The 13,770-nt window shown below is 44.0% G+C and overlaps 1 protein-coding gene across 7 annotated transcripts in view; it reads left to right on the forward strand.

The window, feature by feature from the left end:
* The window catches only part of Syne2 (spectrin repeat containing nuclear envelope protein 2), a 335,155-nt gene that overhangs the window by 64,262 nt on the left and 257,123 nt on the right, over positions 1 to 13,770 (forward strand). For 6 of the 7 annotated variants that reach the window (XM_013067744.3, XM_021247771.2, XM_087195248.1 and 3 more), the window contains exons 3-6: positions 11,535 to 11,596; positions 12,585 to 12,680; positions 12,773 to 12,850; positions 12,939 to 13,031. In XM_013067744.3, the coding sequence (XP_012923198.2) occupies positions 11,535 to 11,596; positions 12,585 to 12,680; positions 12,773 to 12,850; positions 12,939 to 13,031 (329 nt within the window). Of the gene's footprint in view, positions 1 to 1,182; positions 1,376 to 11,534; positions 11,597 to 12,584; positions 12,681 to 12,772; positions 12,851 to 12,938; positions 13,032 to 13,770 lie in introns of those variants that run through there. The other variant, XM_087195249.1, reaches the window with a different exon arrangement.

The following is a 13,770-nucleotide window of genomic DNA, read 5'->3' on the forward strand; positions in this document are numbered from 1 at the left end:
GATTGGCTTCTTCCACTTAGCATAGTGTTTTTAAGATTCATCCATATTGTCACCAATACTTGTGCAGAAAAACCATGGTATAGTACATGCAGGAGTTGACAGAGCTTTTCTGTAAAGGGTGGGATAGTAAACTTTTTAGTCTTTGTGTGCTGTGGGCTCTGTCGTAACTACACTGCTGTGCCCTTGTGTTGTGAGAGCAGCCACGGGGAACAACTAAACAAGTGTGCCTGTGTTCCAATAAAACTTTATTTACAAAAAGAGGTAGTAGGTCAGTCAGTCTGGGCTGTAGGCTATAGTGTGCTGACCTCGTATCTACGCGCTGAAGGAGAAGACAAGCGGGCAGCAGCTAGTAAGTGGGCATTAGACAAAGGTAGTCTGCTCTAGAGCCAGGGTTTTTTTGTTTGTTTTTGGTGCTGGGGATTGAACTCAGGATCTTGCGCTTTCGAGGAAGGCTTCGTGCCACTGAACTAAATCCCCAGCCCTAGAGCCAGTGTTTTTAATCTCGTCGGTGATTACAAATTGAGATGAAGTGTTAAATAGTGTGTGAGGGGCAAATCTAGCAAATACATAGAAACTTGGGGTGATTTTGGTTTTCTTAATGCAACCATTGAAGCCAGGTGTGGTGCCGTATGCCTATAACCTCTGGGAGGCTAAGGCAGGAGAATTTGCAAGTGAGAGCCCAGCCTGGGCAATATAGTGACTTAGAGCCTATCTCAAAACTAAAAAGTTAAAAAAATAAGGAGGGGGTGGGGCTGGGGATGTTGTTCATCTAGAAAGGCCAGGGTTCATTATCCAGTAGTGAAAAAGAAACCATTGCTTCAAAACCTGAGTATGACTAGATGTTAACTAGAGGAAGGGAGGAGAGGTGGGGCTTATACCAGGCTAGTGAAGGCCAGAGTGGCCGGTGCCCAGCATGTGGGCTGAGCAGCATGCGCCGTGGTTGGAGAAGTGCCCTGGGGTCGGCCACACCTACCTCGTGGTCCTGCCAAGGACTTTGCTGTTGATTCTAAGAGCAGCTGGGGGTGGCTTGGGGTGGGAGAAGCTATGGTCACCTGTACCGGCTGAAGTGGAGAACAGGCCTTCTGGAAGGGCGCAGAGCAGAGCAGATGGGGCTGGCTCTGGAGGGAGGTGTGAGGGGAGGGAGGGAGGTGCAGAGAAGGAAGTGGGTGCCAGAGCCGGGAGAGGCCACTTTGGCAGGATTTGAGCCCGCCTGAGGGATGGGCCGCGTCAACTCTGGAAGGTGTCGGGAGGGGAGGCAGGGAGAGTTGGGTATTAGTCCTGGAATGCTGGGCTTGACTGGTAGGTGCTGCTTTTCCATGGTGGCCAGATAGCCTCCTGCGGAGATCTTACGGGACCCGTGTGAAGTGTCAGAATTGTGAGTCTGAGAAGCGCGTGCACCCTGTGCTTTCGAACGAATTATGTTAGCCAGGAGTTAGCCTGAAACTCACTGTGCTGGGGCCGGGGATTTAGCTCAGTGGTTCCGCCGCCTTCCCACCTTCCTTGAAACTCACTGTGCTGGTTCAGTAAGGGGTCTCAGTCATGGGACCAGTTTTCCTTTCTAGTTTGTTTGTTTGCTTTTAAGGGTTGCAAGAAAACATGTTGTAAGTTGGTCCCTTTTTCCTTCACCATTAGTTACTATTCTCCCCTTTTGTTGTAACAGGCTTTTTCCTGTTTATCTTTCAAAAGTTTCACAGCTTTCTTGTTTTGATTGTGCATGCCTGTGTGTTTTTATTCCCTTAATTTGTTTGTTTATTTTTCTGTTTATTATCATCTTCATGAGGAACAATAGAAGACAGAGGTAGCCTTATATTTTTGCTTTCCTTTCTATTGGGTAATAGCTTGATTAAGATTCTTTGGGATGGCTGTTGGAACACGTGACTAAAATGTGCTATGTTATTTGTCCAAATTTAATTATCTTCTCTACCATGGCTGTCCATGGTGAATTGGCAGTATTGTTTTAGGGAATGACAACCAGGTCTCATTAGTCCATGCCTGCGATAGCACAAGAAATATAAATTCAGTTTCTCCCCCTCGTTCTTGGCAGGGAACACCTAAAACCCTTGTAATTTCCTGAGCGATGGGGATGCTAGGAACATCTTTTGTTCTAATATTTGTTCTTTAGCTCCAGTTCCTGACACAGCTCCCAAAGCCCTGGTAATTTCCCTGGTAAAAGCAGTATCTTTAGTTTTAATGAGGTGACTTTGAGTGGATCCTCAGAAACCCTCAGGATGGGTCTGGTTACTAGAAACACCAAGTCATGATTAGACATTTGGAACTTTCAGACCTTTACTCCCCACCCCCAATCTTTAATAGGGTGATTAGGACCTAGAGATTGGATTAATAACCGACTATGCCTGTGTGGTGAATCCTTTATAAGAACCCCTAAAATATGAGTCTCAGCAACCTTCTGGGTTGAATACATTCATACTTGGGGAGAGTGGCTCTCCCCAACTTCACTGTGCTTGGGACTCCTCAGGACCCTGTCCCGTGCACCTCTCCAGCTGTCCACCTGTGTTTTTTAATCACACCCTTTACTCAAGTAAACATAAGTGTTTACCAGTGTTCTGTGAGCCATTAGAGCAGATTGTTGAACCTAGAGAGGGTCTTAGGAGTTTTTGACTTGTAGCCAAGTCGGACAGAAGTGTGGACATCCTAGGACCCCACTTCTTGTCATCAGCTCCAGGAGTGAGGTGCAGTCTTGTAGGGCTGAACTCTTAACCTGTGGGTGCTGCACTGACTCCAGGCCATTAGTGCCATGATTGAGTTAGAGGGAACCTGTGAGTGTCCCCAGGTTGGAGAATTGCTCAGTGTGGGAGGAAACCTCACACATTCGATATCATAAAGGAAATGTAAAGTGGTACAGAAAAAGTGTGTTTTCTTCAGTAATGCCCTCTTGTTTAAGCTATTTTCCTCGTAGAAGAAATTGCCCAAGGGTTATTAAATTGGGATAAGACATAGGCCCAATAAATTCTTTTTTTCCCCTTACAATGACATGTGAGTTTGATCCTTGATCCTTTTAATCAGCAAATTTTTACTGAGCATGTCTTTTCTGCATGTCAGTGCAAAGGGGAAGCAAAAACAAAAGGTTTCACTTTGAGGTTCTAACATTAAGTAGGAGAGAAACCATAGCTGTAAAATACACAACCACAGTTCATGAACCGCCAAGTGGTGACTGGCATGGACAAACGCACTGTGAGGTTGTGCCCTTTAATAAAAGTACAAATAGAATCATAATAAGTACACAGTTTTATAGCTTTCTGTTTTCTTCTCAAGAATATTCACACCAGCACATTCATCTACTTGATTCTTTTTTCTGGATAGATATATTTGTTCTTCCCTTTTATGTTTATATATTTGGAAGGGTTGTGATCTGATCTCTCTTTTGAAAATTTCTTACAGTGTAGCAGATGCCTTTTTACTTTGGTATACCTAAATCTCTGATTTTTGAATGACCAACTTAAAAAATGAAATAAATATTGATGAGTGCTTTTGCTCTCAAGGTCCTATGCTAGGAGCGAGGGACCCAGTGACCAACAAACCCTGAAAAAAAAAAAAACCATGTAGAATTTATGCACTTTTTTGTTTTGGTACCGGGGATTGAACTTGGGTCCTTGTGCTTGCAAGGCAGGCAGTGGAACCACTGAGCTAAATCCCTGGCCCTAGAATTTATGCACTTTATATGCTTAGTCTGGAAGGATGCCCAGGAACTGTTCATGTTATCATTGAGGGAAAAAAAAGAGGTGATTATTGGAAGGCTAGGATTAATTTAGACTGCAAGTTTTTTGATTTTAGAATATGTTCATATACTTGATAAGATATACTGGGGATAAGATATACTTGATAAGGTCTACCAAAGAGTGAACATGAAATTGATAATGTTTCAAAAAACTTTATTTACTGAGGTGTAATTTAAAAAACTACAGTGATTACTGCTGCCAAGTGCTAGCCAACGGAAAGGTGAGGATCATAGTTTAATGAGCCACACCTCTGACCTTGTAACAGTGTGTGATGAGCATCAGCCCCTCTGGTGTAGTCAGTGAGTTACGAGCTGTGGTTGCAAGAAGGTGTATTTTTTAAAGTGTGCTGTAATTGGTGGATCACTAGCAGTACATTAATATGAAAATTTGACAATTTCATTGTAGTTTTGAGATCATGCTGCTTCAGAGTCTAGATTTTTTTAAAAAAAATTAATTTTATTGGTACACTTTAGGTGTACATTATAATGACATTCATCATTGGAAATTTGCACCTTTACATAATCTGTCTCAGTTCTTATTTTTTCCCCATTCCCTTGCTCTCCAACCGCTTCACTCCTCCGTATTTACAAAGACTGTTTCCATTTTTTCATAGTAATTCCATTCCCTTCTTTCCTTTCCCCTACCCCTCCCACTTCCCCTTCCCCTTTGCCCCTTTTCTTCCTATTTCACATCTATTATACCTTTTAGTCCTTATTTACACTTTCAGTTTCTCACATTGGAGAAACTATTCAGTATTTACACATGTGTATCCTATTTATTTCACTTAAGAGTATCACCTCAATGTGCATCCATTTCAGAATCCTGATTTTTAAAACATGTCATCACAGGAGATGAACCCTGGGTGTATGCTTATGATTTTCAGGCCAAAGTCAGAATTTTCAATGGAAATCACCCAGTTCTCCTGGCTCTATGATATTTTCTTTTTTTGGTACCGGGGATTGAACTCGGGACCTTGTGCTTGCAAGGCAGACGGCAGAACCACTGAGCTAAATCCCCAGGCTAATATTTTTAATAATTTTGTATATGCAACAGAGATTCATGGTGTAAAATTTCCAACTTATTTCATTTTATTTTGTTTTTGAGACAGGGTCTTGCTATGTAGTGGAGGCTGGGCTTGAACTCCCTATGTAGCCCAGGCTGGCCTCGAACTCATGGCTGTCCTCTTGCCTCAGTGCTGGGATTACAAATGTGCACCACCATGCTGGCTAAATTTCCCACTTATGAAGTCATGTTGGTGCTTAAAAAAATTTAGATTTTGGAGCATTTTGAATTTCAGAGTTTCAGATTAGAGACTTATAGCCCGTGAAAAAAACTCAGTGAAGTATTGTCAGAGGCTAGAGCCGGAAGAGGGTATTCTGCTTTACTTTAGGAAAGGAGGCTTGAAGGGCCAGGGATTTAGCTCAGTGGTTCTGGCGCCTGCCTTGAAAGTGCAAGGTCCTGAGCTCGATCCCTGGTACCAAAAAAAAAAAAAAAAAAAAAAAAAAAAGACACAGGAAAGGAGGCTTGAGCAGGGTATGTCTTCCTTACTGTGCCCACTGGATGCTCATGTATACAGCATCATGCCACTGCTGTGGATGCAGAGGGAGGTGGGGAAGATTGGCCATTCCAGAGGCCACAGAGCACGGCAGTGTGGAAAATGGGAGAGGTGCGGATTTGAGTTTGGCTAGAGAAATAGGATATGAGTAGATAAGGTGTGGGAAGTGATGGGTCAGGGTAAAGTAGATTGGAGCCAAATGGCTATTGACTAGGCTAAGAACTTATGATTTATTCAGTAAAGAACAAGGGGAAAATTTAATGAGAGCAAAAATATCAAAGTAGTGACTCTGGGGCCACGGCCAGTAAACCTGTTATCAGTATCATCATAATAGAGAAGAAGAGAAATTCATGGATGGGGAAGGTGGCAGACTGAAGGTGGCAGACCTTCCTAGACCTTACAGCACTGAGATCACTTTTGGAGATGCCACATTTCAACCTGGCATCGTGTTTTAAGAGAAAAGTAAGCCGGTGATTCCTAGCCTTTCGGAGCTGCTTTCCAACCTTACTACCGGGCAGGACTCAGAGTCAGCATTTTAGATGAACTTCTGTGAAGCTGGACCTGCTGAGTCTTACAAGTCATGGTAGTTTTATAATGAACTCACAATCTGTACCCTTAAATTTAATTTGTTTTTAGCTTAGATCCCTTCCAGCTAAGTATGGGAGTTATCAGTTTACGAAAGGCAGATTGAATAAGAACAAACCCAGGGATTAAATGCATTTTAGTGGTAATGACACCTAGAGACAACCTTCCCCTAATTTCTCAGTGGCCACATTTTCTACATTATATATAAATTATTAGGTAAAATGATAACAAATATTAATAATGTAGTTTATATTTTATCAGATGCAAATTTATTTATATTTCTTATTTGCCTGTAAAATCAGTATGAATTTTTCATTTTCTATTTCTTAGCATATTTACAGAAATTTATCATTGTAATAAATTATCCTGTTGTTCTGTTTGCTTTTGTTTCTCTCCCTCACATCTGCCAGTTAAAAGGTCCTATTCTCTATGTGTCATTCTAAGAGTTTTATTAAGTTGCTTTAAGCACTCTGCTCTCAATTATATTTTTCCCAATGGGAAAAAATTCCCAGCCTTCGAAAGAACAAAAGGGTACTTATCCCACCATAGGGTGACGCCTGGCTCTGGTTCCTGTCAGATTAATTCTGCTGTTCAGGAATAGGACAGGGAGAAAATGGGAGAAAAGTATGGCAAGGGCTAAATGGCGTGGCACATGTAAAACCATTTAATTGGACACAAAGGTGCCTAATTGCACGGGACAGCTTTGTTTGCCAGTAAGCACAGGGTCCTTGCTGTATTTGAAGGGCTCCGTTTTCCCAGACGAAGAGCGGATCTGAGTGTGGACAGAGAGCGGAAAGCCACACTGACTCCTTTCCAAGCCCTGCTGAAGGGTTCCTCTGTGCCCCGTTCCCTGTGCTCCCTGGAGTTGACCTGTGGGATTTGTCCTGATTGCTCTTCCTTTTGCTTTTTTGCCTGGTTTGTAGTGGAGTTTAACTAAATCAGGACAGGGAGAACTTCAGGTTTCCTTTACAAAACTTTTGATTGTGTTCAATTCAAGTTGATGCCTCTATCAGGGCTTATTCCTCGGTGCTCCCTCATGGGAGGCAAGGCGCTCTGATTGTAGCAGTCAGTCGGAGCCCTGACTGTTCCCAGCTTAGTTAGTCCCTCATCTGCTCAGTACTTCTGTCTGCTCTGATGTGGTTGTGAAATGACCCCTCATTTTATTGGGAAATAGCGCAACATGACTGTGATTTCTGGGTACACATGGGAGACCAAGTCTCTGTGGGAAGCTAATTCATTTTCTACATCTGGTTTTGTGCCTCACTTCACCCCCCTCAAGGTTATTTAGTGTTCTACCTCACCCTCTTTCTCCCCGTAACTTAGGTAAAATTAGTGCAGACTCTGTCCCTGGACCTGATAACATTCTTGCTTAGTTGCTTTTTAATGCTTTATCATCGGAAAAAAAAATCTTCCTGGTACCTTAAGGATAAGGAAGAGAGTCATTGTTTTTCAATAGCTGTTTGTTTTTATTTCAGATTTCTGCTTTATTGTTAAGAATTCTTAAGAATGGGCAGGTTCCTCCCTGCTGGATTAAATGTATTACGTGCATGTAACTTGATCTTGGAATCGAAAAAAGTTGTCTAGTTTTTTCTTTTTTGTTGAAAAATGAAATTAGCCTTCACTGCATTTTTTAGTGTCAGTATATGTTTAAAATTTACCGTTGTACCATCTGCTGATGCTGAGGGGAAATAATGAAACATATCTCAGAGATTGCAGGAAACTTAATAACATTTTGAATTATTGGAGAAAATTGCAGTTCTTTGTAATTTTTTTGCCAAGTGTAATTAATGTAAAATTAACTCAATTCAGTTAAGCTAACAATTACTGAGAACCCTATAAACTGTAAAGTCACTGGTCAGTAAGTAACTTAAATGGGTACGAAATGAAAAATATTTAAAAAGAAAAAAAATTGCAGTGTGGCTAAGCACATCTTTACTCATTCACAGTAATTAGTAGACAATTATAACACTCTGCAGTTCTGTTTACCCTGCTAGTCTTTCTTGTTTCTCAACTGGAATATTTTATCAAATTCAAAAAATTTTAAGAACTCAAGTCAAATGTCATATTCCTACTCATATTGCAGGGCCAATACTAGTATGTAATTTCCATCCATTGTGACCGTTAAATAGAGATTAACCAGTGATAAGGGAAGTGTGAAAGAAGCAATCTATTAGAAGATGGAACAGGTAACTTTAACAGAAAGGAATGTAAACTTATAAAGGTAAATTTGACCTTGGTATATTAAACAAAGTATAACAGCAACAATAATAATAATATCATTTATATTCTTCCAAGAAAGCCAGGCTCCTCTGGGCATTGGAGAGACGTCACAGATGAAACGTCTTTGCCAGTGTGGGGCTTACATCTATTAGGAGGAGTGTGAGATGCTAAGCCATGAACGTAACACTCCATAAATAACATACGTGAGTGTGGAAAGAAGTCGAGCAGCACAAGAGCGAGGAGGAGTCAGGGGGCTACAGTTTTCCATAGGACGATAGGGCAGGTCTTGTGGATGAGGTATCCTCCAAGGTAAGACTCTGGGAGGGACACTGGGACAGTGCAGTAAGAGCACTGCTGAAGAGGGGACAGCTGTGCAGAATGTGTGTGGAGAGAGGAAAGCCGAAGGCCAGTATGTTGGAGCATAAGTGGGAAAGTGCGAAGCCCTGATGCTGGGCAGAGAAGCCAGGAGCCCCAGCAGGTTGGAGCAAAGGACTTTTCCTGATCGCACTAACATTTTAGCAGTGTCATTCTGCCTGCCGTATAGAGAACAGCGTTTGGGGTAAGGCTGGAAGGAAGATCTGTTGGAGTTGGTAACCCCATGGAGGTGGTGGCGACTTGGTCCGAGATAGTAACGGAGAGAAGGAGAAGTGGCCGTATCCTGAGTGTATTTTGAAGCAGGACCTAAGAGGATTTCATAAGGCATTAGCTGTGAAGTGTGGGAAAGGGAGGAGCCACCTAGAGATGCACGAGAAAAGCTGACCAATGAGACCTGGATGCAGGAGGAGAGAGAGACTCTCCATCTTGGCTGCTGCTGGCTGGTCCAGGAAGATGAAGGCTGAAAACCAGTCACTGGTGTAGTGAGAGGAGGTCCCTGATGACCTTGATTCGTGGGGACTTGGAGAAGAGGGAAGCTGCAGGGAATGGCAAGAGCCTGATTGATACGGGATCCATTGATGGCGAGTGAGGAAGGGGCAGAGACAGTCAACCTCAATTCTTTTTGAGGAGTTTTGCCTTGGAGGGGAGCAGACAGACGAAGCAATGGCCAGTAGGGGAACTGGGGTCAGGAGAGGTTTGTTTTCATTTGTATTTATTTATTTAGTTTTGGTGCTGAGGATCAAACCCAGGGCTTCACATGTGCCGGGCAAGCACTGTACCATTGAGCTAAAACCCCAGGCCTGGTTTTGTTTTTGGATGGGAGAATTGGCAGCATGGATCTATCCTGATGGGAATGGTCCAAGAGAGGAGGGAAGAGAGGATGGTAGGGAAGAGGAAGGAACAAAATGTCCTTGAGTGGAAGCAGAGGGTTTGCATCTAGTGCACATGTGGAAGGATTAGCTTCAGGTGTGAGCGAGGCTGGTTCGTCTCTGCCAGTGGTGGTGAACCTGTGGCATGCGTGCCACACCAGGCTGTTTGTGTCATCTCAAGCTCTGAAAGGTTTGCCATCACTCCTTTGTGCAGTTGGAGGCAGAGCTCTTCGCCAGGTTGTTAGTTAGGTACTGGGCAGGGACAATTGCAGAGGGTGCCGGGAAACAGTCTCAGCTGACAGCAATAATGGGGGAGAAGGTGGTGAAGCTTTGAGGAGGAAGAAGTTGTGAAAATACCACCTGAGGGTGGAGGAGGGCACAACGGTGTGACTGCCTGTGGAACGAGGGAGCCCTGCGGGTCCTGGTGAGACAGGAGGCGCCGCTGGATGTCTGTAGCCACCTTAGCAGCACGCCCATGGGATGAAATGTGCAGAGTAGCCTTGGACGTCCCGAGCAAATGCAACGAGGTAAAGGAGGCCTGAGGGGGTCCCAGTTGATCTTGGGATCTGAAGTGGATAAGGATGAAGGGAAGGATATCAAGGGGCGAAGGCCGTGAAACTCCGAGGCTTGGACTTGCCTGTGGGCTCAAAGGAGTGCGGCAGTTGGGGGCGGGCAGGAAGGCGTGCCCTGCAAGCCAGAGTGATGTCCAGAGAGGGATGTGTCAGGTCGAGACCAAGGAGCAGTAGTTACTGGTAACGAAAAGGTCTGACACTCCGTGAGGAGAGGGAGCCGGGAAGTCGGGATGCCTCGTTGGTATGGGCACCGAAATTGCTAAGAATTGGACAGGAGCTGTGCATGAGAGAGTCAGGAAGAGCTGAAATCTTGGAGAAAGGGTGGGAAATAACAGAGGAGATGACTGTGACCGTGAGGATGGTCCAGTGGTGTGAGCGTGGAGGGAGGCAGGAAGGCGGTGTCGGTGTGAGGGACTGGAGGGACGGACAGTGCGAGGCTGCGGAGGACAGCGAGTTCTGAGAGAACAGCCTGACCTCATGGGGCAGGATGGTGAGCCGAGGTTCCGGAGAGGGCACTGGGTGTGAAACGTGGTCGGTAGCCCACCGGATTTTATCGGCAGTGGAAGGCTTTAGGGGTGCAGGGGAGGTGGGAGGGGAGAAAACTTGGGGATATACAGACTCGTGTGGGGGCAACAAGAAGAGAGATGGGAGGGCCCGGAGAGTCTGGGGTGTGTGTGTGTGTGTGTGTGTGTGTTTGGACCTGCACACTTGGGCATGGGTATCTGTGTGTGTGACTGACACCTGCAGGGATAAAGAGCAGCATAGGTGAACCACGGCCAACTCGCAGCCGAAGGTGGACACGAGGCTATGGGCCTTGGGCACAGGGAGAAGTAGTGTCTGCTTCACACTTACCCCACCACGAGGGCCGGACACTCAGCTGGGGCGCAGGGCTTTCCTTGTCCCGAGAGAAAGAAGCCCGAGGTCAGAGTGGGGCCCGTGCTTGCCTAGGGGGAGGAGTGGCAGACGCTGAGTATCCTGTGCCCCTGGCTCCTGCCTGGTGAATCACCTGTGCCTTACACACTTATTGTGTGCAGCCTCTGGGCCAAGCCCTTTGGGTGAGTCACTTAATTCTCCAGACAGCCTCTGCTTATCATCACCCCCTTATTACATGAGGACACTGCTCTAGGTCACACAGTGGCTCAGACACAGAATTTGAACCCAAGTCTCTGACGAATCACTCTTCGTTCACAGTAAATTCAGAGGCAGCATATTGGCATGATGAAGGCTAAGTCGCAGGGACTTTGTGAGCCTTGTAACATCTTGAGACGTTCTGAGGTTATCTTTATTACATGGCTTGGATGGGACTGCAGCTCCTCTTGGGTTGGGGACTCTTGTCCCTCACTATGGTTCCTGGTACAGTACTGTTGAGTGGGGACTTAATCCCTTTGTTAGTGAAATGTATTAAAAAACATTGTCTCTTATCAGCTAACTTGAGGCTTTGAAAAAAACCACCTCATATCATCACGTTATGTCTAAAACACTGTTTGGGCAAACATCTGGAATTTAGTCTAAATCCCAGGAAGTTTGTAAGCTTGTGATACATACCCAGGGTGACAGACTTGTGAAGTTTTGATGTGATCGAAAGGTTTCTCATTTTCAACTGTTGTTTTTTCTTTGGTAGCCGAACAGGAAGACACTCAGAAGAAAACCTTCACCTGCTGGATAAATTCACAGTTGGCAAAGGTGAGGGGAAAAGAGCAAAGTAGCTTATTATAAAGGTATTTGTTATTCTCCCTACTCCCCAGTTTGGGCCCTGGGGAAGCCACGGTGAAATGGCATGGATGGCCTGTAAAGGCTGTGGGACATCTTTTCATAAGTGTGCTGAAAGTCACTGTAATCTCGGTGTATTTGATTTGCTTTCGCAACACGAAGAAAAGGTACTGTTTGCATGTAAAGATACAGGACAGTGCAATAAAAATATTTAAAGCAGTAATGCTCTTTCATCAATAATGTGATTTGTCTATATTGATGGTTAAAGTTAAACATTGTGCTGAACTCTGTATCTAATGATTCTGAGTGCTTCAGGGATCATGAGGCACTTGAATGTCTTCATAGCATCCCTGTGAGGCAGGTAGTATATTATTCCTGCTTAAAGGCCAAGGAAACCAAGGCACAGAGAAATTGTGTGTCTTGCCAGTGGTCACACCTCTTGTAAGTGATCATGCTGGGCTACACGGCTCCAGGCAGTGTGGAGTCCGAAGTCTTGATTGTTGTCACTGTGCCTCCTGCCCTTCCGCCATGTGAGCGCCTCAGATAACCTAGACGTGCTGGATGACGCTTCCTACTGGCGCCTCACACTGCTCCCTCTCCGTTCACACCAGCCCCATGCTTGCATTTCTGACAGGAGGCAGATCAGAAGTGGGTTACTTCAGAGATGTGACCTGCTCTCTGAGTGGTCACTGTTGGGTCATTCCCAGTGTCTTTAATGTCTCTTCTAAGAGTGAAGGCAAGGTGTTGTGTTAGTAGAAATTTGCCATGGGATGAACTGAGTTCACTACCTTTCTTACTGTGGTTTGATGAGGAACTTTGTATGTTCTCTAGTGTAATATGAATTTTAAAAATTCACTGCTGAATCTTAGATTTTTTCAAAAACACAAAGCACACTTGTGGATTCTAAAAGATACTGTATTTTGGGGCCCACCTTTAATTATTTTTCTTGTGACTTTTGTAGCATACCCCTCCCTCGGTCATATCAGACTTATTCACAGACATCAGAAAGGGGCACATCCTCCTAGACCTGTTAGAAGTCCTCTCCGGACAGCAGTTGGTAAGATTTGAAAATGATACCAAGAAACTTTATGTTGAATTTTAAAAATACATTTCATATTTCTGAGTAATATATTTGCTTGAATTTCATAGCCTCGAGATAAAGGATCTAATACATTCCAGTGTAGAATCAATATAGAACATGCCCTGACATTCCTAGAAAATCGATCAGTGAGTATAAATTTCCCCTGGAAATTTGCAGCAATGATTAATGGTATGGAATGTTTTCTCTTTTTAACCAGCAATTCTTCATTTCTAGATCAAGCTAATAAATATTCATGTTGCTGATATTATAGAAGGAAACCGATCCATTATTCTTGGCCTAATTTGGACCATTATACAGCACTTTCATGTGAGTAGTCTGATGATAGGAAAATTACTTCTATCCCAGTTCACACAGAATGAAATAAGTGTAGTGCCAAAAGGACAACTTGAAGCTAGATTCAGTCCCGAGCTTCTTCCATAAATAGGACACCCTGGAAATCTTGACCAGGTAGAAAATACCTAGCAGGCTTTTTGCCAGTCTTCTTGTTGTTTTTTAACTAGAAGTTGAATGTCAAATTACAATGATGTCCTGAAGTATCCATATTGGCATCAGTCAGAACAATCCTGGCCTGGAATGTTTGCTTTTTAGTGTTGTTTACTGTGGCAAAGGAGAGAGAAGGAAGCCGCTGGGATAAAAGCTTGAGATCTAACCCACTAAGCTTCGTAAAAATCCCCCTACTTGGAAGGCCTCTGTCCAATCTGAGTAATCCTTCTGCATCTGGTTCTATCTCAAGACCAACTCATAGATTCATTTCATCCCAGATTTCTGAGCCCTTAGCACATCCTACATACTCTGCTAGGCCACATAAGATGTAGTGACAGTTGTGGCTGTGACTTCATGAAATTTGGACTGATAAATATTTGCTTTCAGGACTCGGGTTCTATTTTTTTTGGTACTGGAGATAGAACTCAGGATCTTGCACTTGCAAGGCAGGCGTGGTGCCCCTGAGCTAAATTCCCAGCCCAGGACTGGGGTTTTGACTTAGGGAAGATTTTTCTCTACTACCTGAAAAATGACATTTTTGGTATATCCATAATTACTTTAA

This window comes from Heterocephalus glaber, unplaced genomic scaffold (genome assembly GCF_053883595.1).
Source record: "Heterocephalus glaber isolate CG9 unplaced genomic scaffold, H.glaber_assembly_v1.0 deba00001608, whole genome shotgun sequence".
In the NCBI taxonomy this organism is placed as follows: Eukaryota; Metazoa; Chordata; class Mammalia; order Rodentia; family Bathyergidae; genus Heterocephalus; species Heterocephalus glaber.